The 26,422-nt window shown below is 37.7% G+C and overlaps 4 protein-coding genes across 4 annotated transcripts; all 4 read left to right on the forward strand.

Annotated features, from left to right (window-relative positions):
* Positions 1-725: 725 nt before the first annotated feature.
* On the forward strand, positions 726-1,667 carry LOC121172171 (olfactory receptor 5D18). Its single transcript, XM_041004013.1, has one exon. The coding sequence runs from the start codon at positions 726-728 to the stop codon at positions 1,665-1,667; it is 942 nt and encodes a 313-aa protein (XP_040859947.1).
* Positions 1,668-7,846: 6,179 nt separating this feature from the next.
* Positions 7,847-9,594, forward strand: LOC121172198 (olfactory receptor 5L1-like). Its single transcript, XM_041004044.1, has 2 exons — positions 7,847-8,771; positions 9,587-9,594. Exons 1-2 carry the CDS (start codon positions 7,847-7,849, stop codon positions 9,592-9,594), a joined length of 933 nt encoding a protein of 310 aa, XP_040859978.1.
* Positions 9,595-15,980: 6,386 nt separating this feature from the next.
* On the forward strand, positions 15,981-16,916 carry LOC121172200 (olfactory receptor 5L2-like). Its single transcript, XM_041004046.1, has one exon. The coding sequence runs from the start codon at positions 15,981-15,983 to the stop codon at positions 16,914-16,916; it is 936 nt and encodes a 311-aa protein (XP_040859980.1).
* Positions 16,917-21,295: 4,379 nt separating this feature from the next.
* LOC121172238 (olfactory receptor 5D18-like) lies at positions 21,296-25,663 on the forward strand. Its single transcript, XM_041004091.1, has 2 exons — positions 21,296-22,216; positions 25,616-25,663. Exons 1-2 carry the CDS (start codon positions 21,296-21,298, stop codon positions 25,661-25,663), a joined length of 969 nt encoding a protein of 322 aa, XP_040860025.1.
* The last annotated feature ends 759 nt before the right edge of the window (positions 25,664-26,422 follow it).

Here is a 26,422-nt window from a genome sequence, read left to right on the forward strand (position 1 = left end):
TCCTAAAAGATTTGTGGATTGCACGTCATTCGCATAGCAACGGGAATGTTAGTTTTTCTCTTACTTCCACTATTCATCTCTGAATTAAGAAAGTAAGCTAAGGTAGCCTAAGATCTTTTGCAATCTTAAATTTCTCCCACATGGAGGAAAGATAGTTGAAATTACTTGAATTAAGAAGTATAATTTCAGGAAAAAAACAAGTAAACTTTTTATCAGACTCATTGGTTCAAAAATGAAAGTGCTATATGGATTTAATGTCACAAGCATTAAGTGTAAGAGTTCTCCATCTTTAAAGTGGATGCGTGAATATTTGATGTACAATTAATTTGCTTAGGTATTATTGATTTTGTGGCTGATTAAAGTATTGGGATTTTCTATCATGTTATGTTAGGTTTATTTCTCCTTATTTGAAATGTTTATGGAGAGCTTAAAAATATTACACAAGGATTTGATTTAAAGCACCCATAAATTTGCTTTAATCTCATTTTCCTACGTTTGTACAAAACTATAATTGAAGCTTTAACATTTAATTCAATAATTGTTTTCTCCCCCAAAAAACAAATTTTTAAATGATCATAGTCTTGCATGAAAAACACCAAGAGTCTGACACCAGGAGTCCACCTCACTCTATAGACTAAGGGAAATCAACCAGAATTTACTTCTTTACTCATCATTATGTTTCTGTTTCCAGGATTAAAAACTTTCACTAGCACAAATCAGAAACCATGTCACTGTCAAGCAGAAATAAAAGTGGGGCCACGTTTACTCTCCTAGGCTTCTCCGACTATCCAGAGCTGCAAGTGCCGCTCTTCTTGATTTTTTTGGCCATTTATAGTGTCACTGTTGTTGGAAATATTGGGATGATAGTGATTATCAAAATTAACCCCAAGCTACACACCCCCATGTACTTTTTCCTCAGCCACCTTTCATTTGTGGATTTTTGCTATTCTTCCGTTGTTGCTCCCAAGATGCTGGTGAACCTGGTCATAAACGACAGGACCATTTCATTTTGGGGATGCATGCTGCAATTCTTCTTCTTCTGCACCTTTGTGGTAACAGAATCCTTCTTATTGGCTGTGATGGCTTATGATCGCTTTGTGGCCATTTGCAATCCTCTGCTCTACGTCATCACTATGTCTCCAAAGCTCTGTGTCATGTTGGTGATTGGGTCGTACACGTGGGGAATGACATGTTCCATGGTACTGACATGCTCTGCTTTAAAATTATCCTTCCCTGGTGTCAACACTATCAATCACTTCTTCTGTGAGTTCTCCTCACTTCTCTCCCTTTCCTGCTCTGACACTCACACCCACCAGCTGCTTCTGTTCATTTTTGCCACCTTCAATGAAGTCAGCACACTCCTCCTCATCCTCATGTCTTACGTGTTCATCGTCGTGACCATCCTCAAGATGCATTCAGCCAGTGGACGCCGCAAAGCCTTCTCCACCTGCGCCTCCCACCTGACTGCCATCACCATCTTCCATGGCACCATCCTCTTCCTCTACTGTGTGCCCAACTCCAAGAACTCCAGACACACCGTCAAGGTGGCCTCTGTGTTTTACACGGTGGTGATCCCCATGTTGAACCCTCTGATTTACAGTTTGAGAAACAAGGATGTCAAAGACACTGTCAGTAAGCTAATGGACATGAAAGTCTTTTCCCTTTGAGAATATTATTTTAGTGAGTGTTATTCATGAGAAATACTATGTGTTCAAGAAACACTGCTTTTAAAAAATGTTTTTAAATAAAAGAAAGTAAATAGTGACTCATGCAATAGAAAAGATTTTGGATCAAAAGGTCAAACTTGGTTCAGTTTTTCAGCAGTCTTTCTCATCTTTAATGTTTTGCCTGTAAAATTTAACCTGTTTTAGCTCAAAACCCTGATTTTAAATTTTTTTAAAAATAAACACATCCATATAATGAAATATAGTTCATATTACTCAATAATCATGAATTCTGTTCCTTCTTACAAGTTATTGGGAACAGAATAGGTTCTGTCCCTATTCTATTTAGCCAATAAGCAGCTAAATCTTTGCCTTGTGTGCATCAGGATCCCATGTGGGTGCTGGTTCATGTCCTGGCAGCTCTGCTTTCCATTCAGCTCCCAACTTGTGGCCTGCAAAAGTGGCTGAAGATATCCCACAATCTTGGGACCCTGCACCCATGTGGGAGATTCGGAAGAAGCTCCTGTTTCCTGACTTTTGGTCAGCTCAGCTCCAGCCATTTGGGGAGTGAATCATTGGTCAGAAGATCTTTCTCTCTGCCTCTTCTCCTCTCTGTATATCTGACTTTCCAGTAAAAATAAAACAAAATAATACTAAATCTTAATACAAATGAAAATCCCTGTTGAGACACACTCCTTACCTTCAAGAACATGAAATCCGGTTTTGTTTGGAGGGCAATAACACGGCTATTGTGTAACAAAGAAGTTTATAGAGCACACAGGAAAATTAAAATTCATTTAAGGCTAGTAGAATCATGTCTTCATGAAACAGATGTGTTGTGAACAATGCTTTGGGAAGGACAATGGGTAGAGTGTTAAGAAACACATTACAGTAAGGACGAGATTTTAGGAGAAAATAAGAAATAAAACAAGAGGTTAAAATGTAATACTGAGTCAAAGTACCGACAAATACTTGATTAAGCAATTAGTGTGTAATGTGCTTGTGTGAAAGCAAAAAGAAAGAGGGAGAGAGAGAATAAGAGTAAGTTATATTGTATATACAAGACACTTGGTATGAAGAAAAAATGGAAATAAGTTACACTGAATATCTTGAACATGTCCTTAAAGGAACTCCACTCTGATGTCTAATAATCTGTAACAAACACAATCAATGATTTAGAGAATCTTATTTCAAAACCAAGTATGATGGATACTGACTCAATCTACTGTGACTTTTTAAAATTTTTTGCTTATGAGGTGCAACAAATAACAGTATTTTAAAACCTTTATTTTCCAGACCATGGACATAATCTCTGAATAAATGTTGGGAATTCATTTACTTAAAACAATGTTAAATTCTGTTGTTCTGAGTAAAATTGGCACCTGCGGCACCAGCATCCCAGATGGTTCAAGTCCTCAGTATTTTACTTGACATTCAGCTCCCTGCTGGTTTACCTGGAAAAGCAGCAGAAAATGGCTAAAGTCCTTGGGCTTCTGCATCCACATGGAAGAACTGGATGAGGTTGCTAGTTTGACTTTGAACTGGCCCTTTCCTGGCCATTATTGCTATTCTGACCAAAGGCAATGAATTGATCTCAGACCTCAAAGTGGTCTCTTGGCATCGAATCTCAAAATCTTTAAGAAGTGTCATTGGAACAAGTACAGACCAGCACTTTAGAGGTTTCAGGTACATCGATTGGTGAGAGCTTCATGCCTACAGGATATTTTTCAAGTTTTTTTTTTAATATTATTCTTTCAGTTGTTGGGCATTTGATTTTGTTCCTCCATTCTTACACAATAAAAGAGGAGACTTTTCTTGGTTGCGAGAGAAACGGCTCTGAGGCTTTAGGTAGGAAAGGGGGCTGAGAAAGTTCCCCAATTTCAGGAACTTATTAGATCAATTAATCAATCATGTACAATTTGGAAGTGAATTAGTCCAATCTCAGATTGTTTTGGTTAATGGAAAAGATCGGATGCCACCTGGGATGCTTGCATCCTGTATCAGGGTGCCACTGTTTGAGTCCCAGCTACAATTCCAGCATTAGTTTCCCATTTATGTGCTTTCTGATTGGCAGCTGGGGATGGCTAATTATTTGGATGTCCATAAGTCAGGTAGGACATCTTATTGGATTCCTGGTTCTGGGATTCTGCATGATGCAGCAATGGCTATTGTTATTATAATGGAGATTTTAAGAGTAAGCCAGTAGGTAGAAGATGTTTCTCTGTCTCTGCCCCTTTCAAATAAAAAATGAATATATTGTAAGAATCTAGTATATGCATGAAAAACTTGTACTTGTTTAAGGGGTAACATGGGATGTTTTGTGTAATGTCCAATTGGAATATCTGCATCATTTCTCAACCTCTAATAGTTAATTTACAGAAAAAATAATCCAATGGTCTATCTTCTAGTTTTATTTCTCAGAATGAAATATATAGTACATTAAGATTATCGATATTTACCTAATTTTTCAATAGAACACCGGAATTTATCATTCATATTTCACTGTAACTTAGTATTTGATTACTGAATTTTCCCCATCTGTTATTTTTAACCTCTTTAAGTTCACTTTGCTGTTGCTTTTTAGCAATTCCTTAAAATATTTGCTTTTTCAGGCCAGAAGTGGTAGCCTAGTGGCAAAGGTCTTTGCCTTGCACACGCCAGAATCCCATATGGATGCCGGTTCTAATCCCAGTGGCCTTGCTTCCCATCCAGCTCCCTGCTTGTGGCCTGGGAAAGCAGTCAAGGACGGACCAAAGCCTTGGGACCCTGCACCCACGTGGGAGACCCGGAAAGAAGTTCCTGGCTCCTGGTTTCAGATCAGCATGGCTCCAGCTGTTGCGGTCACTTGGGGAGTGAATCAGTACATAAAAGATCTTCCTCTCTGTAAATCTGCCTTTCCAATAAAAATAAAACAAATCTTAAATAATGTATTTGCTTTATCTAGGATCACATCAGCTCCAGTTAAAATACTAGTAGTCAAGGTTAACATTACATAATTAGCAAAGGAGCCAATCTTGAAGACAGATCTTGCATCATTTCTGGTTCCTGGTTTCTAGCATTGGAATACAAAGTCGGCCATCCTGGTGTTTCTGTGTATTTGGGGGTGGACAAACCACAGAGCCTCATTTCTCCTTTCTCCATCAAGGAATGTGTGTGTGAGATGCACAGTTTACACATGTGTGCCTTAGTCACTTCATTTGTAGAGAGCACGGCACGGATAATCTCACATAGGTTTGGAAAGATGGCATGCTCTCATTGTTGTACTTGGGATAAAATCAAGCACTTGGAAGGTCGAGTAAATGTGAGCAACTTTCATACTTCTCATAAAGAGAGTTCAGTATCCTCACCTCTTGCTGGTACGGTTCAGACCCTGTGCACTCCAGAATGAGTCTGTAACAGAGCTTACAAGCAAGAGCTCTTCATGTGTTTCCTAGTGACATGCTGAGTGCTGACCCACAGACACAAGGTGCTAATGCTGCACACCTTGTCTGCAGTGCATCATGGGCTACAATTGGAAACATGCATGATGATAAGAATGCGCCCAGAGACAGAGTGTTTTCACCTGGGCTCATATTCCATGGTGGCAATAATTGACTCCCTAGATAGAGTGGCTTACTTGCTATTCCACAAACATAAGAGATTACTTTGGAAAGCTGTTTGAACAAGACCCTCAAGAATACACTCACAAATATAAAGTCTTTAATATTTCCATCAGAGCATCTTCAGCAACAGCAGAGAAAATGTTGTCTTAACACAGGTTGGTTAAACAATCCTTTGTTTTTCAGAATGGACTTGAAAGATATGTGTTTCAGAAACTGGAATGTAATTTGTATGTTTCTCATGGGCCAATTGGTTCTACGTAAGAGAAGGAGGAATTGTGTGGTAGGGAGACTTTGTTTTTATGCCTGTGCTTTTTTTTCTTTCCTAATTTAAGAATATCTTAAGAAATGCCATGCTTTGAATACTTTTCCTTTCTTTACAGATTTAGATTTACCTTATTTTGATTTACTTCCCAAGTGGCTGCAACAGCCCAAACTGAGCTGATCTGAAGCCAGGAGTCAGGACCCTCTTCTGAGTCTCGCATGCTGGCGCAGGGTTCCAAGACTTTGGGTCGTCCTTTATTGCTTTCCCAGGCCACAAACAGGCAGCTGGATGGAAGCCGGGGTGGCTGGGGCATGAACTGGTGCCAAAAGGAGATCATGGTGTGTGCAAGGCAAGGTGTTTAGCCTCTAGGCTATTGTGCCAAGCCTTTGAATACTGCTTTATGAAAGCATTTTTCTCATTGTGTATCAGGGAAAATTGGTATTGGAAAAAGAAATAACTTAGTCTGTAGAACCAAATACGTAATGATAACTACTTACATGAGAGAGAGAAAGCAGTGGGAACCAATTGGTATGAATGCTTATTTTCTCTCTCTTTGCTCCTTTCTCACATGAATCCCTTCCAATGTAACATGGTAACGACTGCATGGAGATAATACTTGGTGATCAGAGTGGCCGTAAAGTGGGGCTGCCGTGATGTGGCTGTGGGCTAATCCTCTGCCTTCAGTGCTGGCATATGAGCACTGGTTTGTGTCCTAGCTGCTCCATTTGCGACCCAGCTCTCTGCCTTTGGCCTTGGAAGGCAGTGAGGATGGCCCAGATCCTTGGATTCTTGCACTCACATGGGAAACTCAAAGGGAGTTCCTGGCTTCTGGGATTGGATCTTCTCAGCTGCAGCCGTTGTTACAATTTCAGGGCTGAACCATGGAAACGGAAGCCCTCTCTTTCTGTTTCTCCTCTCTGTAACTTTGCCTTTCCAATAATTTTTTTTTTCTTTTTTAAAGAGAGGTGGTAAGAAGCCAGCAGAAGTGTCTGGGAAGGAACATGGACATATAAACCACCTCTGAAAGCACAAACAGGAATAGTTGGGATTTTCTGCAGGACTTGGAAATGTCTCTTTATGCAGGCTCTTCAGTTACGGCATCAAGGCAACATTTTGTTGTGTGTGTTGACGGTGGTGGTGGAGACTGTCATTTGTATTGAGAGCGCTAGATGTTAGTCACAGCTCTTTCTTGTACTGGCAATCAGGCTATCGGAATACATTAGGGCAACGTACAGCCTGAAAATAGAGATCGCTTTTCAGAACAAGGAAACATGGCTTTCCCTTCCTAGGCACTGGAAGAGAGAAAGTCATGTAGTTACATTGAATCTCCCACGCAGGTGCAGGAGCCCAAGAACTTGGAACACCCCTGTGGTTTTCCCCAAGTGTGTTGGCTGGGATCTGGACTGGAAGTCAAGCACCAGGTCTTTGAGTTGGTGTCCACAGCAAATGCCAGCAAAACAGGCAGCAACTTTACTCACAATGCCACAAAGCAGGTCCTCTGCAGTCAAAATTCAAAATTAATTCCTTATGCACTTAATCAATTCTTTACAAATATTCACAGCTTCTGATTTGGATGTGGGTATCTTTGTCAAAATTATTTGATTTTAAATAGTATGGAATAGGAAATTTGTGATCTATGTAATTTATGTTTAATTGTCATTGTAAATCTAATGGGAAATATATCACAGTTATCTTTTTTCAAGATAAACAATAACATTTGCCATTAATAACAACAAATGTTTGATAACAGTGATTCAGTTTGCCAAACAAATGTATAAAGGCTAAATAAGCATGATTTATGAAGTTTGTAAGAGCACCACAGCCCTGTACGATGAGTGATTTTGAACAATGTAATTATTAAATTAATTATCTCAATTTGATGGAGAAAATGATAATGTGAAGTACAAAACTTATATTTGCTACTGAAGTATATCAATCATGCACAAACATTGAGGGCTAAAATTTAATTATATTTTTACCAATTTTATGGAAATCTCAGAGAAAAGTAATACATATTTTAAAATTATTTTCCAGGACATAAATATTTATAGTATTATTTAAAGAGTCTTCCAAGGAAGCGAGATTTTAATTTCACCTAGCAGCAAAGAAATCACATTTTGCAGTAAAAATCTTCCACTTATTTGGAAGTACAATTAACTATCCTGTTTCTCCTGATGGCTTTTTTTTTTTTTTTTTGCTTGTTTTCTCTTTTTTTTTTTTAGCAGAAAATTTGGAGAGAAGGGATACTCTTTAAAGGTTATGTTATTTAATGGAGGAAAACTTTCAGACTTTTACTGCAGCTAACTTGACCTGGGGCCATGGATCAGGAAAACTGCACGGCTGTGACGGAGTTCCTGCTCATGGGATTGTCAGATGTGCCAGAGTTGAGAGGCCTTCTGTTTCTGATATTTCTTCTCATCTATGGAGTCACAGTTGTGGCCAACCTTGGCATGATTGCACTGATCCAAGCCAGCTCTCAACTTCACATGCCCATGTACTTTTTTCTCAGCCATTTGTCTTTCGTGGATCTCTGCTATTCCTCCATCATTGTCCCGAAGATGTTGGCTAACATCCTCACCAAGGACAAAGCCATCTCCCTCCTTGGCTGCATGGTGCAATTCTACTTATTTTGCACGTGTGTGGTCACTGAGGTCTTCCTGCTGGCGGTGATGGCCTATGACCGCTTTGTGGCCATCTGCAACCCCTTGCTCTACACGGTCATTATGTCTCAGAAGATCCGTGTAGAGCTGGTTTCTGGCTGCTATCTCTGTGCCTCAGTATGCTCTCTGATTCACTTGGGCTTAGCTTTTAAGATCCCATCTTATAAGTCCAATGTGATTAATCATTTCTTCTGCGATCTACCCCCTCTTTTAAATCTTGCTTGTGCTGATGTCACTGTAAATGGAGTGCTACTGTTCATTGTGGCCACATTCAATGAGACTGTCACTATTGTGATCATCCTCACCTCCTACTTGTTCATTCTCATCACCATCCTGAGGATGCGTTCTGCAGAGGGAAGACACAAAGCATTTTCCACCTGTGCCTCCCACCTCACAGCCATTGTTGTCTTCCATGGAACAATCCTGTCCATTTATTGCCGGCCCAGTTCAAGCAGCGAGGAGGATGTTGACAAAGTGTCCGCGATATTCTACACAGTAGTGATCCCCATGCTCAACCCCTTGATCTACAGCCTTAGAAACAAAGATGTGAAGGAAGCTCTCGGGAAATTAATGGGCTCCAAAACCCATTTCTGAGGAATATGTCAGTTAGCATGAATCTGCATCCTAAGCTAGACTCAGCAGAAGGAAAAAAAAGATAATGTGTAGGGTTGATATGAACACTGAGAAGTCAGGTATTCTGTGGGATGCTATTGAAACTTAAATGTTTTGTTCCTCTACAACCCTTGTGAGTCTAATGAAGCATGCCCAAAGCCGCCCTTTTTTTCCTGTATCTGATGTATAATTTTTTTTTTGAAAAAAAGAATGTGCAATGTGCTGTAGTGAAAAATCACAGGAGTACCACAGTATGTGCTGCGTGAGAACTGCATACATGCACATATGCAATGATTGGGGTTTTTGGCTCCTTTATTTTTACACGTGTTATTTTCTCTTTATTGACCATTATTGTTGTAGTTTCTAGTGTTCTCTGAAATTTGGATGCCCTCTCCTGGATCCTGAACCCCAAACTATTTGATTTTTTTTAAATGAAATTGAACAGCATTTTAAACCTGTAATCATTCTTTTTGTAGGTGAAAAGCTTCCTGAAACTTATTAGTGATTTCTGACACTTGTATATAAAACATACCCCTTCATTCAGTTCTGATTTGCATGTACCACTAATAGATTATTTGTGATTTTCCTTTGATTTTTATCAGGGTATAAATTACATCTGTTTTTGGAATGAAGCTTCTGTCCTGGGAACTATAAAGATTTGAATTCATAAAAACCCAAATCAATGTTTTGACCTAGATTTTTAATTTGTTAAATAGTAAATCACTTCTACCCTGGTCACCCTCCCTGTTGACATTAGCTAATATTATTATCTCATGGCCTTTAGTTGAAATTAAATTTTAAAAATATATTTTTTTATATATATAAAATGACACAAGAATCTATTTATTGAGTGTACAAATGAATGTGGAGATGAATTTGAGATGTGAGCTATTTAGGCATTTTTGCATTTTAACAATTAGTGGCATATGTTAAGTCCCATATACTTTTTTTTTGGTGAACATAAAATTACTAGTGTGTTAATGATATGGAATAACATAGCAACATACAGCACTTTGATGTCTGTTAAGAATTTTGAATGACTCTACAATGCATTCACACTATCATGAGATGTTTATCAATCGTTATTCAGTCAAAGAAAAGAAAAACCTAGCAGGATTCATGCTTGAATGGTAGGTAGTAGAGGACTGAAAGAATACAGAGAATTACTATTGATGGAGTATTAGCATTAGGAAGCAGCTATTGATTTTGACATGGGGGAGCTAAGGATGAGTCATTGTCAGTCCGGATCGCAGGGTTGAGAGTGACTCCGTTCAGTTGACCGGACCTCTGAAGAAGGTACACAAACCACAGTGTTTCTGTGCCTCTGGAAACAGGATTAACATTCAGCACATTTTAGGTTAATAGAAAGTTAAAAATACGGAAATTTTCTCTTATTCTCTTGCCATGTTTCCTCTTTGCCTTTCTCCCCCTTCTCTTTTGTCTCACAGGCAGAATTTAGCGGGGAGCTAGCAAAAGAGCCTCGAAGGATGCAGCTGGCTAGTGTCCAGGTAGAGAGGTGGTAACCAAAAAACAGGAGGACCTATGGGCACAGAGGTCAGAGGTCACAGGCCCAGCTTCTGAGGGACTCGCAATTCATGCTGCAAGAAGGAGAAATCTATTATCGCTTCTCATCTCACCAAAGTGTGTGTGAGTCTCTCTCTCTTAACACCTGAACTAAATGCAGACCCTCTAAGGTTTAATTTACCTTTTTACTTATAGATGCAATTGATTCTGAGTGATATTTGCAAACTAAATGCAATGTAAATTCTCAATCACTCTTTAAGGTGAAGCTTAGGAAACAACGACAATGGAAATCATATGATAAAAGTAATGTCTTCTCCATCATTTTGAGTAAGGAAACATAACTACAATTCATGGAAAATGTTCTGGAAACACTTTGCATAGATGTAGTAAAATTGTACCAAAACTGATTATTTCTTAATTCAAATTTTCACAAGGTTTTAAAATACCTTTGTGTTAACTTTTATGAGTAAACCAGCAGTAAAAATGAACGTTGCTGTTTTCTCTGTAACATGCTGGTTGTAATTTTCACATGCTTACATACTGTTTTAGTGCTGATTTATATAAGAGCGTGCATTTTCCCCTGTGTCAAACTGAAAATGAGAGGTAGAAAAAAAATAAAATATAACGTATTAGATACAATCATCAAAGTTTCATTATGTCAAGTCTGTCTAAATGTTTTCTATTCACATGCCTTGCTCACATTTAAAAGAAATGGCAATACTCTCCGTAACAATTTGTGGGACATTCCAAGTTCTGAAAACATTAATACATAAGGGTGAAATTAGAAATGTATCATTATTTAGTATCATTCCCATTTTATATATTAGACATGTTTTCTAATATGTGGACCAATATTTAGTGTATTTATACTCATATAATTGGCAGTTCAACAAAATTTGATGACAAATCCTGTTCCATCCTTTGTGTTATCTTAAATTTGAATATAGTTTTTTTAACCTCCACTTTATCTTAAGCTTACTGGTACATTTTTGCTCTGTATATGTGTTCTGTAGGGAATGAATAAAAGCTTGAGTACACACTTTACACTCCAAACTCTACTGTAATGTTCTGAAGGAGAGTAATTTTAGAAAAATTTTATGTACTAGTTGAGACCTTAAAACTCAAGAGTCATCAATAGAGGAATGGTGGATTTATGACTGTTGATGAAGCATGACCCATCCATCGCCTACTGAAATGCATCATAAAACACTAACCAATAATAATTTACAAAAAGCTGAATAGTGTGTTTATTAAAATAACAAATGTGATTGCTTCGCACAGCATCACCGCTGGATGAGCAAGAGGAAAAGGCAGCCCTCACACTGGCCCCCAGTGTGCCACACAATCACACAGGGAGCAGAAATACAGAAAACAGCACAGTGTCTTCTCCTGCAACTTTGACTTGGTCCAAAGCATAACTGTCAAAGCCTCAATCATTGTCCATGTGTAAAAAAGCCTTTAAAGCAATATATTCTGAGAAAGCAGTAGAAAGTGACCTAAGTCTTGTGCACTTGCAAATACACAGGAGACCTGAACAGAGGTTCATACTCTTTGCAGTGGCTTGACCTAGCCCTAACTGTTATGGCCATCTGGGGAACCTAAACACTGGATAGAAGATCTTTCTCACTCTCTTTGTTTTCACTGTAACACTCTACATTTCAATTATTAAATGTTTCATAGCAGCTATGCAACACCAGGTTCTGATTTCTGAGAGCATCCTCCAGAAGCTTGACTTAGTCAGCCTTGTCCAAAAGCAGGGTGTTTTGTGATGTTATGAGAAGGAAAGTGGATGACACAGATTCACACCATTCCAGAAGAGCAATATAGATCGTGGCTCAAACATTCAGTTTGTGCAATTCCATCATGAGCCCTGAAGTCTGGGTGTACTTAGGCTTGATTTTCGTAATTGTTCTCCCAAAACAGATTTTTTAAAAACCCTGATGTAAATCCACAGAGATCAATTATTTCTGAATCTTAGAGCACATGGGCTGTCATTAAACATTTACTTAGTTACTTTTGCCTTAGAGATTAATGAGCTCAGGTTAGTGGCTGATTCCTCAGGAGCTTAAATTACAGTGTACCATACACATCTACATCTGCAGCATGAAAGAAATGTCTGAACCTCAGGTTTGTACACACCTGCTAGCCTCTGGGTACTGCAAAATGGAAACGAATGTGTTTATGGAGAGATAGGCATGACAAACATATGCACAACTCTTCTTTGTGAGGTAGACAGCATGCATGCTTGCCTTATCCTCTGCTTTTACTCTTAAAATGTCTTGTTTAAAAAAATATATGTATTTTTTAATTTGAAAGACAGGATTAATAACAGAGGAAAAAGGGAAAAAGGGGGGAAAGACAGAGACATCCTTTATTTGATGTTTCATTCTCCAAATGGGCTAGGCTGGTCTGAAGCCTGGTAGGGGCTCAGGCACTCAGGTCCTCATCTGCTGCTTTCCCAGACCACTAGCATGGAATCCCAGCCAGAGTGGACCAGCCAGGACCCCAATCGGCAACCCTATAAAATACTGGCTCTGCAGGAGGTTAACCTGCGGTGTCACAGTGCAGAATGATTTTGTATCTTTTGGCTTAGTACACTTTTTGTGAAAAAAAGGAATAATTCTGTTTGTAACATAAATTTTTGATGTATTGGAAAAGCTACAGAGTGAACAAAATGGCAAACTTTCTCAGTTTCTCCTCTTCCTTCATTTTTTTCCACACCAATGTCATTATGAAATATGTGATTTATGGCCAAGCAACTCCTTTCCTTCTGACAAGGTTGGGTTAACATACCTGTACCTGCACAGAGGTTATTTGTTTCTTTTCTCATTAAAGAAGTTCAATTCTTTAGATGGAGTGTAGATCCATAGACCATTTTTTATCAGCAAAACATTTCAAACAAACATTTCCAGGAGAATTTTTTTTACTCCCTAGCCCAGCAAGTACATCAATGCTTTAGGATGGGGTCAGGTGATAAGAGCAGCCTTGAACTTCAGATTATAAGCTTTTATCATTTCTTCAAAATTGGTTAAAGATTATCAGCATGCAATATCAGTGGGGCAAAACAAGCGATGTCCTTTTAATTGACCAGCAATCCAGATACTGAGAATAAGTAGTTTCTTCAAAGAATGAAAGTGTTTATTACAGTGACTCACATATGATATGTCAGATGGGGCTGTTCCAGGCATCGCCATGGTGAGGTTTATTCTGCTTCTCCAAAGAATGGTCATGGATCCAAGGGTTTTACACTCTTACAAATCACAGGGAGTCAGAGACTAGAAATTATCACAGCAGCACTTGGCATTCTTTAGGAATAACCCCTTAGTATCTTACTGGGCAAACTCATCTCTTCAAAAATGCTCTAGGTCATATTTGAACTTTAGAGTTGGAGAGCAGGTGAGTTGACAAGTGGCAAATCCCTTATGTGATAGAGAGAGACTCATTATGATATCTCAATGGTTTGCTGTTGAAAAGATATGGATAATTCCCTATAGATCATCAGAATTATCTGAGTCAGTTACAGAAATGTGCACAATGTAGTCATGTGAAGGAGTGAGCTTGAGTGCTATATCTATATCTATATCTATATCTATATCTATATCTATATCTATATCTATATCTATATCTATATCTATATCTATATCTATATCTATCTATATGCAGGACTCCAGAAAGTGGATAGAAATGGGTATTATGAAAAACCCATGTATGGATTTCAATGCTATTCACATCAGAGTAAGCTTCTCTTGCTTTTGTTTTTCAACAAAGTATTTGAAGCACCCTAGTAGGGAATGAAAAACAATGGACAGATCACACAAACGCTGGGAAGTTAAAAGGAAATCACTAACAATGGATAGACTGTTACAGACTTCTTTCATTACAGTTTCCCATATAAATTTTATTTTTGAAAATGACAATGTTTTATTTCAAAGGCTAAATTTACTGAAATCATCTCTAAAAACTCTGAACATATACAGATAAACGTGCTCTTTATCAAACCAGTGATATGATCACAAAAAGGAAATAATTACTCCAGTTTGATCTTATAAATTAATATTCATTGGGCCTGATTCAATGGCTCAGTCTTCTTGTACATGCCAGGATCCCATATGGGCGCTGGTTTGTGTCTCGGCTGCTCCACTTCCCATCCAGCTCCCTACTTGTGGCCTGGGAAAATAGTAGAGGATGGCCCCAAGTCTTGGCACCCTGCAAACAATATGGGGCTCCCCCATAAGAAACTCCTGGCTTTGGATCTGGCCAACTGGGAAGTGAACCACTGGATGGAACATCTTTCTGTCTCTCCTTCTCTCTGTAAAATCTGCCTTTGCAATAGAAAGAAATAAGTCTTTTTGAAAAGGAAAAGATGTGGAGAAAACACACAGAGAAAACACTATACTGTGTTGTTGCTCCAGGCTCTCCTCACTCTATTTCCTTGCAATGTGTTAGTGAGACAGAATAGTTTCTGTTGTCTAGTAAAATGGAAAGAGAACAAACTTGTTGAACTTCTGTTTGCCTTTTACTTTGGGGAAAAGCCTGGACGACAGACACCTGTACTAAATAAATAATTTAACCGCTTTCCAGAACAAACTTCCATATATATACATGCATATATACATGCATTTAAATCAATAGCTTCAACTCCATATCTACATAAATACACTAAATGCAACATAGATATCTGCTTTTTTTAAATTAGTAATTTCCAAGGTATGATTTCAGCAAACACAATTATTCTAATGAAACATAATATGATGCTGTGTAATAATTCATCCAAATTTGAGAGATTTTTGTGTTAATATCGCAATGAAAGCTGCAATGTGCCTTTGAGTATAGTTTTTCACAAATGCTTCAATATAATAAGACTTACAGTATTGCTATGATTAATGTATTCCATCAAATCATTTTGTATTCACTGCAGTTATTCAGAATTTGGATGCATGTTGTCTACTGCTTTTGCAAAAATACTTCATTTCTCTGAGTCATTGTGGATCTCCACAATCATTCTTATACTGAGTTAAATAACTTTGATAATTTGATAAGCAAAAATCCTGAATTCCAAAGTGTTTTAAGTTTCTCCTGTTTTTTATCCAATTGCAAAATTAAGGAGAATGCATGAGTGACTAATCTCTGTTTGTAACATAATCTAATCTCGAAGAAATCTTTGCTGTGCCTCAGTAACAGAACTATAGAGAATATTCCCATCTGAAAATTTATATTATGGGTGAGTTGAACAATAGCAGCGGAATACTAGCTAGCTTGGGTGGAAAGTATTCCCATTTCCAGGGAATTATGGTTAATCTGCAAGTGACATTAGTCCTGTCACTGAATCACTTTCTGCAACTATTAAACCCTCTGATTTAATTGATCATCTGAATTCTATGAATTTAAATGATGATTAATCATCACATGTGAGTGATAAATTTTAATTTTCACTAGTAAGATTTCCTGACATATTTCACGTTTTTAATTGTTATGGCAAGTGTTTAACATTTGATAAAATGTCATGTTTTTCTCTTACTCTTCATGCATGTATTTTATCATATACTCATTTAATGTTTTTTTCCTGGAATTGCCTGACATTGATTATTTTCAACTTGTTCTCACCTCAGAAACAACAAAAAATTACCTGCTGTCTCTGGCCTCAAAAAACACTAAAATGGCTGAGAAGAACTGCACGGCTGTGACGGAGTTCCTGCTCATGGGATTGTCAGATGTGCCAGAGTTGAGAGTCTTTCTCTTCCTGGTGTTCTTTCTCATCTATGGAGTCACAGTTGTGGCCAACCTGGGCATGACTGCACTGATCCAAGCCAGCTCTCAACTTCACATGCCCATGTACTTTTTTCTCAGCCATTTGTCTTTCGTGGATCTCTGCTACTCTTCAATTATTACGCCAAAAATGCTGGCTAACATCCTCACCAAAGACAAAGCCATCTCCTTCTTAGGCTGCATGGTGCAATTCTACTTATTTTGTACTTTTGCAGTCACTGAGGTCTTCCTGCTGGCGGTGATGGCCTATGACCGCTTTGTGGCCATCTGCAACCCCTTGCTCTACACGGTCATTGTGTCTAAGAAATTCTGTGTGGGGCTGGTTTCTGGCTGCTACCTCTGTGGGACAGTGTGTTCCTTGATTCACTTGGGCTTGGCTCAAGAGATCCGATCCTTTAAGTCCAACGTGATTAACCACTTCTTCTGTGATCTACCCCCTATCCTAAGTCTCGCTTGCTCTAATGTCACTGTAAATGAGGTAGTACTGTTCATTGTGGTCACTTTCAATGAGGTCATTACTGTTGTGATCATCCTCACCTCCTATTTGTTCATTCTCATCACCATCCTGGGGATGCGTTCTGCAGAGGGAAGACGCAAAGCATTTTCTACCTGTGGCTCCCACCTTGCCGTTATCACCATCTTCCATGGAACAATCCTTTTCATTTACTGTCAGCCCAGTTCTGGTAATAGCCTGGATATTGACAAAGTGACCACTGTATTCTACACTATAGTGATTCCCATGCTGAACCCCTTGATCTACAGCCTGAGGAATAAGGATGTGAAAGAAGCTCTCAGAAAAGTGGTGGGCTCCAAAATATTTTCTTAGAGGATATTATTTTCAACAGTTTTTTGGTTTGTAGACATGGGTGAAGCGATGAATGGTTGGGCTGAAAACTGGGAGTAAAAAGAATACTCAGAAACTAAATAGCTCTGAGCCTCTTAATACGCTTACCTTTGTGCATCTTCAGTGAACAAGTTAATTGAGTATTATTAAAACTGACATAATTATTTCCTACTCTGTGATTTGTAGTGTTTTTAATGGGTATGGGTAACAGTAGTTTTAAAATACAAATATTTAGTGTTTGTCTGTATCCAATGACTGATACATAGAACAGGAATTCCAAATATGTATATCGACTGTTGATTGCTTATTTCATGTTGGCCTTATTATTTTTGTTGCTGTTTTTACAGAATGTACTGTTTTGGATCTCTAGATCCTGTTTAATTTGAAAGAGGAGAACAATATTTATGATCTCTAAAGAATTTTAGGAAGAAACTTTACAAATTATGCACCACTTCACAGAGGATATGATATGGAATTCCTAAATAAATATTGCTCTTTTTGTGTTTCTATGTTTCACAGAAATCTGTGGTTCTAAATTTGCATGTTAATGAGTTGTTTCTTCTTTCACTTTTTCTTTTACATATTTTTTACGTTATTTATAAAATACATTTTAGATGAAAAACTCACTTTTAAATTGATTTCTACCCTTCAATGCAGGTCTGTTCATTCTATCTGGATTCCTATGTCTAACAACCCCGACTTTTTTTTATTCTGTCATCAATTAAGAGAATTTTGATTTTTTTGGCCCAAAACTGAGCATTTTGTTTGCTCATTTAGATGAACAATCTGTGCCTATCATATGTTAGAAAATCAATAATTTTAGAGCCTGCTGACACGACCTCACATGTTAGGCATTGCTTGACATGTCAGCCTTCCATATAGATGCTGGTTTTAGTCCTGACTGCGTCATTTCTGCTCCATCTCCCTCCTGCTATGCCTGAGATAGCTAGGGAAGAGGTCCAATGCTTGGACCCTTGCACCCATGTGAAGGACCAAGAAGAAACTCCAAATCGTGCCTTTGGTCTAGCCCAGCTCCTGCCAATGTGACCAGCTGGGGATTGAGCAGTGTATGCAAGAGCTTTCTCTGTCTTTCACTCTTTCGCTTTCTCTCTCTCTCTCTCTCTCTTTCTCTCTCTTTCTCTTTCTCTGGAACTATGTCTTTCAAATAACAATAAATATTTTTTTAAAGAAAAAGAGTGAGTTTGATTTCATGAAAAATTGGATTGATATTTTGTTCTAGATTTTAATTTTGCAGGTAATTGAATTTTTAAATCTTATTTTTACCATTGGTCATCGCTGCTAATCTTAACAATCTCTTACTGAGATGAAATCTTGACAAAATATGTGTCCACACTGACATTTAAAGTTCCACATATTTTTTTTTTCTAATTAAAGTAGGTGTTACGCACTTTTTGTTAATTCTGAGGTAATCACAGAGACACTTCAATAAATAAAGGCATGTCTTAGAATAGACTAAGTATGGTATGTGGCAATTTACTATTGCAATTTTGTAGAATTCTTTCAGATAATAAACAATACTTTATTCTATACCATTGTGCATTTTGCTTATTTGTGGTCTTACTCTCAACATGCATGATGAATTTTTGTACACCTTATATTCTAGGCAGGAAGGTGAGAAAAAAACCCAAGGGAGAGTTTCCCTGCTTCTCTAGTGTGGTTAGTGCAAAAAGGGAAGATTTAGCAGGAGAAACACCAGGGGCATGATAAATACAGCCTAAAATAGTTGTTAAGTAAGTAAACTATTATGTTCATTATAACAAGAAAAAAAGAAGCAGTGAAAAGGATCATGGAGCATATGGAATTAATATTTAAATCCTTAAACAGCTCTTCACATAAGTTATTTCTAACATTGCTACATCTTTTTTTTTTTTCAGGATATTTTGTAGAGTACAAGTTATATCAGAAAGCAGAGTTTACCTTTAATTGCTTCTTTTAATGCCCTAGAGGATGACAATCAGGGACTTGTAGGTTATGATCCTCGAGAAAGTGAGAGAAAAAACACTGATTTTGGGAACCCTCCCTACTAAGATCTTCTCCGGTCAGAGGGAACTATGTCTCTTACAAAGGCTCTGTCTGAAGGTGAGAGAATATGTAGATAACTTTTTCTTTTCTTATCAAATTTATCTAGAAGAAGCCTTAGGTTTTGCTGATTATTCTTAGGAAAAGATATATTTGAGAGAGTAGGGTGGGCTGAATTTAAGTTATATAGACTCAATGTATTGGAAATTCTATATGAAATTGTTTGCTTGAATACCCACCCCCAATGTTTCTAGCATTGTATATCTCATTTCTTCTTTTTAAAGTAAAAAATAAAAAAAACTAAAAAAATTTATAAATAAATAAAATAACTCCAAGTAATAATTACATTAAGAAAAGAAAGATAATAACACTTATGGGAGACTTTTTCAAGAGGAATATTTTTAAAATAGAACTGAAAGGAAAAGACTGAGACTTCAGGAGGGGTATAATGAGGACTCAAAGTAATAAGATTTTAAAACACAAGATTAAAAGAAAACACAACTTGGTCATAAAGCAAAAAGTGAGCTAAAATAGAAGGCAGACTTTAGAAATACATGTCTCCCAAATTCAACCATATAAAGCTCAGGGTAGCTTCCCAAAACAAAGCATGATCCAGTGGAAAAGGCTAGTACTATCTCATAATTAGAAACTTTGATAGAGAGTGATAAAAAAAAGTTTGTAAGTTCTCATCATGCTCACTCATGAATGGAGAAATCTCTTTCTTTAACAATAAGAATGAACTATAAAAATTGCCTTTACTTTTGTCCTCAAATGCTTGGATGTACAAATGTTTAGGACTGTGAAGAGATTCTTAGTATGCTGTGATATTTCAATCGTTTAGAAGAGATTTTTGTGTATTCTTCAACCCTCTACGATCTTATAAAAATGATGGCTGATTGGAAAATGTTCATTGTAAGAATATGTTCAAAATATGCCTGGCATGTGTGGCTAAACTTACTTAAATGAGAATACTGCCACCTGAACTGTACGTGCTGGTTAAAGCAATATTCTCAATCCCTGTAAACATAGTTTTGTTAGATTTATCAAATAAAGTATAGCATGAAAGAATAAATCTGAAGTTCACATCAACAAAGAGATGAATTTTTAAAAGCAAAAACATTTTTCCATGACATTTTTGAAACATCATGTAACCATTATTTTTTAATTTATGTGAAATTATTGAACCTGTCTGTGATACCAGTTAGGGAACTGCCACCATTCTTTACTCCTTTCTCATGGTTGCCTTTAGATTATAATGGCTCCTTAAGCTTCTCCCTCTTTTCTTGCAAGGCAATAGAGAAGGAATAAGGTTTTAAATGACTTTCAAGGCAGGGAGCAGGAGTCCTAGACAGAAATCATTGATTTTTAAAAAGTGTGTAAGATTTTATTGTGTTTCTCCTTAAATGAGCCCATCATTTTTCTAACTTCCATCCTGTAGATTTTGCCTTTAAGAAAATATTCAGAATGTTTTGAAACATCTCAACACTATCATTAGATTAATTTGCATAGATTTATAACTTAAGGACTGTTACAAGTGGTCCACAGAATTATTAAATGAAATACGCGGACATGAACTTCACAAAGTGAAATGTTAAGATGTGTCTGTAAAATATGAGTCAGTCACTGTCACTGTTAACCAAGGAGACCAGGTGAAGTGCACCACACCTGTCCGCCACGGGTCACATTATGACTTCATGCTCTTTGCTCATCTTCACCTGGAATTAAAGTAGTTTAGTAAATAATAATCTCTTGAAAACCACTGGCGTTTAACCTCCTTTGTCAAAGAGAAAATTGAGAATTGGAATGTTGAACTAAAAAATTATTACTGCTTAAATGGGTTGATGTTTAAATATATCACAATATTAGAAGATGGCATTGTTATATGGAAACTGTTATAATTTCAGGAGTTATCTCACAATTAGCTAACTAGCAACTGTAGGACTGTCATGATTAATTTTTTGCCTTAAGATTTGTAGAACCGGTGAAGTTCAGTGAGAACTTAGTGCTGTAATTGAGCATTGCAATCTGTGTTATCATCCAAATTGATGAAGTTAGTAATTATTAACATTTAAGGTAACTATATAGCTATCTTTGAGAATGATTCAGATTAGTTTTATTATTATGGAGAAACTTGTTTACTAGTAAAACTATGCATGTTTTTATTATTGTTGCATTGATAGTAGCATTCATCAGTGTTTCAACAGAGATGTATTTTGTTTCACCCATATACTCTACAATGGAGCTAGTTAAGCAAACTTTCTCTATTCATCACCTTCTGAATTCTACTTCCAAAACTTCTTTCAGATTGTACCAAGGGAAAAATGTATCTCACAGGAAGAAATGTAACTTCTGAAGCCACATTCATACTCCTGGGCTTCTCAGATTCTCCGGCACTGCAGGTTCCCCTCTTCCTGGTGTTCCTGGTAGTCTACAGCTTCAGTGTGGTAGGGAATCTTGGCATGATCATGATTATCACGGTGAACCCCGCATTGCACACTCCCATGTACTTTTTCCTCAGCCACCTTTCATTTGTGGATTTTTGCTTTTCCTCTATCATTGCTCCCAAGATGCTGGTGAATCTAATTGCAGAAGACAGAACCATTTCATTTACAGAGTGCATAGTACAATACTTTCTCTTTTGTACCTTTGTGGTAACTGAAGCCATCTTATTATCTGTGATGGCTTATGATCGCTTTGTGGCCATTTGCAATCCTCTGCTCTACGTCATCACTATGTCTCCAAAGCTCTGTGTCATGTTGGTGATTGGGTCGTACACGTGGGGAATGACATGTTCCATGGTACTGACATGCTTTGCTTTAAAATTATCCTTCCATGGTGTCAACACTATCAATCACTTCTTCTGTGAATTCTCCTCACTTCTCTCCCTTTCCTGCTCTGACACTCACACCCACCAGCTGCTTCTGTTCATTTTTGCCACCTTCAATGCGGTCAGCACACTCCTCCTCATCCTCATGTCTTACGTGTTCATCGTCGTGACCATCCTCAAGATGCACTCAGCCAGTGGACGCCGCAAAGCCTTCTCCACCTGCGCCTCCCACCTGACTGCTATCACCATCTTCTATGGCACCATCCTCTTCCTCTACTGTGTGCCCAATTCCCAAAATTCCAGAAATACATTTAAAGTTGCCTCTGTGTTTTACACAGTGGTGATCCCCATGTTGAATCCTCTGATCTACAGTCTAAGAAATAAAGAAGCCAAGGATACACTAGCCAAAATAATTGTATCTATTTCTTTTCCTGTTAAATGTATGCACTACTAGGGTACAAGTTTAATTTAGTTATCACACAATAATATTTTGGTTGTTTTAGTGAGATAAATTCAATAGTTCATTTTTTAGAAACATCAGATTTTGAAAAAATCATTTACAATGAAATAAATGTGAGGTTTACTTAAGCACAGAGATTTTTTTAGTAGATTTGTACTTATTTAAGTCTGACAAGATTCAGTGTCCTCTTCATTCATTGTCTATAAAGTAAGTAGCTTATATAGTAGTTTTTTTGAGGAAATCAGATACATCATAATGGTATTCTGTGTACATGTGTTGAAGCCACACTGTCATTTACTGACTGTCAATGAATGGATTGTAGGCAATAAATCAATAACAATCTTTTTTTAGATATTTAGTGAAATAAATGACAGGAGAAATTAGTCTCATTTTAATATAACTTATAATCCAATGTTATAGGGAAGCCATAAAATCGGTGGGGAGAATGTTCTCAAATTCATTTTGGGGTATTAAAGCTAATATTTCTTCCTTGCTATTTTACTGTGACCTTAATGCCAGCACAGTTTTTAAGAAAAAAGAATTTCAAGCAAGTGATTTTTTTATTAAAAAGAAAAGAGTTTGAACAATGTTCAGGAAATTATTGTGTAAAACCAAGTAAAAAAAATTCTGAATATTTAATAGTAAAATGCTATTTTACTATCTATAATGCTTTGATATAATGCCATGGGTAAGTGTGTACATTGTATGGTGCTTCATGTTGTCCTTCACTAAATTGTTTCAGGAAATATTTCCAGTAAGAATGAAATGACTTAGCGGTTTATAAATATTAGATTATTATGCATAATACATTTGGAAAAAAAATAAGCTGTTCATTTTAATGGCTATGCTTATTTTTTATAACCTATCAATTAAAAACTATAAAGACTAGATTTCATTTCATTTTGTAGATATATATATATATATACACAACCTATAACATTTTATTGTTCCAGTCATCAGTTGGTGGACAGTGTGTTGATTCCATATCTTAGCTGTTTTGAATTGAACTGAAATGATAGCTCAACTGTTGCTCAAATAACACTCTCATGATGATTTTGTTTTGTTTCAGTGAATTCTCAGGAGTGGGATGGTTCAGTCTGATTGCTATGTGAAGGTATGCTGTTGTAAATTAAAATTTTAAAAAATGGGAACAAAACCTTAGTTCTGGCATTTGCATGTGCTGGTGGGTGCTACAAACTGGCCCTGCCTGCCCTCGTGCCAGCTCCAGCTCTCAGTACATTCAGGTGGGTTCCTGTTAGGTGAATTCTACAGTTCAGCTGTCTCAGCCCTTCACAACTCCTACCTGGCAGGTGCAGCAACCGCACAGAAAATGAGTCCACACTCCCATACAGAATCCGCCCCCAAGTCCTGGTTCTCTTGCTTTTTGGTAGGTACTGTGGCTCAGCCTGCCATGGTCCAATACCTGCTCATGGGAAGGTAGTGTGGCAAAGCAAGGCAGGCAGCAGGCAATGGTATTTAGTCCATGAGGGTGGGTGCATTGTTCTGACCCCGACACCCTCTCCGCTTTCCCTCCTTTAAAGCGCTCCATCTCAGCTCCCTTGCCTGCCCGCAAGTGCAATGATGTGGTCCTGGGAAACCCCGAGAAGTTATTGCTGCCCTACTAAACATGCCCTCAGCCACTCCCACACATCCCAAAACCACATTCCCAGGCGATCTGTAGCCCCTCTTCCTGCTGGCCCGGTGGCATGTTCCCACTGGTGTTACCTGCCTTCCCCACAAATCTTTTTACAAAGAGAGAGAGAAAGAGGGGAGAGAGAGAAAATAAGCAATCATGATGTCATACTGGTATAGTTAGCATAAATTTGGTAAGCATATTTGCCTGATTGGATAATACACAGGATATACATAAGGCACTTCATAAATATGTACAAGTTTTACTTCTCTGTTAAAAAACAGATTCTAAAAGTTTTACACGGCAGATACCAATTTGGGTTTCTCCATGTAATACAGGAGTTTGAATCCTTGCTCCAGTTTAGGCATCTTGCTAGATAAAGCTCACCATAAGAGGCATTCTGTCGTTTTTAAGCACCTGGACCCTCGCTACTCATGTGGAGTTTTCTAATTCTAGTTTCGGCCAGTCCAGCCTGGTTTGGTGGGTATGTGCAGACAGAACTGGCAAGTAGGGAATCTCTGTCTTTCTCTTTGACCTTCAAATAAATACAAATAAATTAAAATGAGAAAAAATAATCATTTCCCATCTAAACATTATGATTTATAAACAGAAGTGGTAAGCTATAATGATATGGAGTAACAAACCCTCACACATGTATGGAGAATGGAGATATTGTAATTCATTGGAAAGACAATGTTAGAACACTTTGTGGCAGTTACACCTGCTGCTTTAAATGCTCGTCGTGCCTCAGAACATCTGTGTGGAGCTGGTTTCTGGCTGCCCCCTCTGTGCTGCGTTCCTTGTGCTTAGCTCTTGACGTCCCATCTTATAAATCAAGTGTTTTTGTTCTCTTTTGCAATTTTCCTCCTGTCTTTTGCCTGCTCTGATGTGTCTGTTAATGACCTCATGGCACTCATTGTGTCCACTTTTAAGGAGATCCTTACCACCGCCCCTTACTTGTTCATTCTGGTAATTATCCTGAGATGTATCCCACAAAGGGAAGACAACGCTTTTCCACCTGTCCACTCACCGCACAGCAAGAGTGGCCACCGTGTTTGACACAGCAGCGACTCCCATGCTAAATCCCCTGATTTATAGACTGAGGAACAAGGCTGTGAAAGAGGCCCTGAAGGAAGCGGTAGGATCTGTAATCCTGTGTTTACAGCAGCACAATCTATAACTGTAGATTACTTTCAGTGGAAATAGTTTATCAGGTGGACATAGAGTTGCAAAAAGGACTTTCAAATGGAGTGTATTTGGGTGGATATTGATATGCGAGTTAGAGTAATATTTGATAACCAGAGGACCATATGTACTCTTCTTTGTTTTCCATTTGAATGCATATGAAGTCATACCTTATACTCATTACTCATGAGTTAAAATAAATCTCTCTTGCTTACTCTTCTGTTCGCATTTGGTCTGTGTATATTTGTGTAAAAATGAAAGTCTTCACTAAGATAAAACCAGTATTTTCTAATAAAGTACAATTAAACTACATTAATTGTGCTAAGATAGATAATATTTACATTTTTCTTTAAAATTTTAGAATGAGTATCTTATGTGTTTAAATGTATTGAATATGATTTTTAGTCACTTTCTGGTGGTCATACTTAGTCCTCTCATATTTTTGCCTTAACTTTTATTTACAAGGATATACTTTATGAACTTACAAAATAATTTATCTGCAAAAGGGAGAATGTTACCTCTTTCTATTCTAGCAGAGTTCAAAGGTTCATTTCATTCTTAACATAAAATTTACCATTATGTAGTACAATTAATTAGCAAATGATCTCATGTTAATTTTCATTCTACATTTCCCTTTTGCTTTCTGTTTTGCCTCACATTTTAATTAAACATTCAGATTTAGTTAGAAAAGAGATTCCAGGGCCTGTCGGCTTGGCCTAGCGGTTAAAGTGCTCGCCTTGAACGCACTGGGATCCCATATGGGCGCCGATTCTAATCCTGGCAGCTCCACTTCCCATCCAACTCCCTGCCTGTGGCCTGGGAAAGCAGTCAGGGCAGCCCAAAGCTTTGGGACCCTGCACCCATGTGGTATACCCGAAAGAAGTTCCTGGTACCCGGCTTCAGATCAGCATAGCATCGGCCGTTGTGCTCACTTGGGGAATGAATCATCAGATGGAAGATCTTCCTCTCTGTCTCTCCTCCTCTCTGTATATCTGACTTTCCAATAAATACATAAATCTTAAAATAAAAAAAAAGAAAAGAGATTCCATACACTATTTTTGTGTGTTTTCATGTTGTGTAAATTTCATTTAATGGTTCAAGTTGGTGGCTTAGACCATGGATTTTTAGTGTTTTAGAGTGCTGGAAAACAGAAAGTAGAAATCAGTAGAACTGGGCTGTAACCAAAGTGTGGACTCTGCTCTCAGGAAATTCAAGGGAGAATCTAATGTTTTGCCTCTCACAGCTCTGGTTTTTGCAGACATTTCTTGAATTGTGGACACATCACTTCAGTTCTCAACATGAGCATCATCAAACATCTCCCTGCTCTGTTTCGTATCTTTTCC

This window comes from Ochotona curzoniae, unplaced genomic scaffold, assembly GCF_017591425.1.
Source record: "Ochotona curzoniae isolate NIBS_2020 unplaced genomic scaffold, NIBS_Ocur_1.0 scaffold_3171, whole genome shotgun sequence".
In the NCBI taxonomy this organism is placed as follows: domain Eukaryota; kingdom Metazoa; phylum Chordata; class Mammalia; order Lagomorpha; family Ochotonidae; genus Ochotona; species Ochotona curzoniae.

Coding starts and splice junctions, on each gene's coding strand:
- LOC121172171 (XM_041004013.1), top strand. CDS start 726: ATGTCACTGTCAAGCAGAAATAAAAGTGGGGCCACGTTTACTCTCCTA.
- LOC121172198 (XM_041004044.1), top strand. CDS start 7,847: ATGGATCAGGAAAACTGCACGGCTGTGACGGAGTTCCTGCTCATGGGA.
- LOC121172200 (XM_041004046.1), top strand. CDS start 15,981: ATGGCTGAGAAGAACTGCACGGCTGTGACGGAGTTCCTGCTCATGGGA.
- LOC121172238 (XM_041004091.1), top strand. CDS start 21,296: ATGTATCTCACAGGAAGAAATGTAACTTCTGAAGCCACATTCATACTC. Junction 22,217..25,615: donor ATACACTAGCCAAAATAATT/GTATCTATTTCT, acceptor CTATTCTAGCAG/AGTTCAAAGGTTCATTTCAT.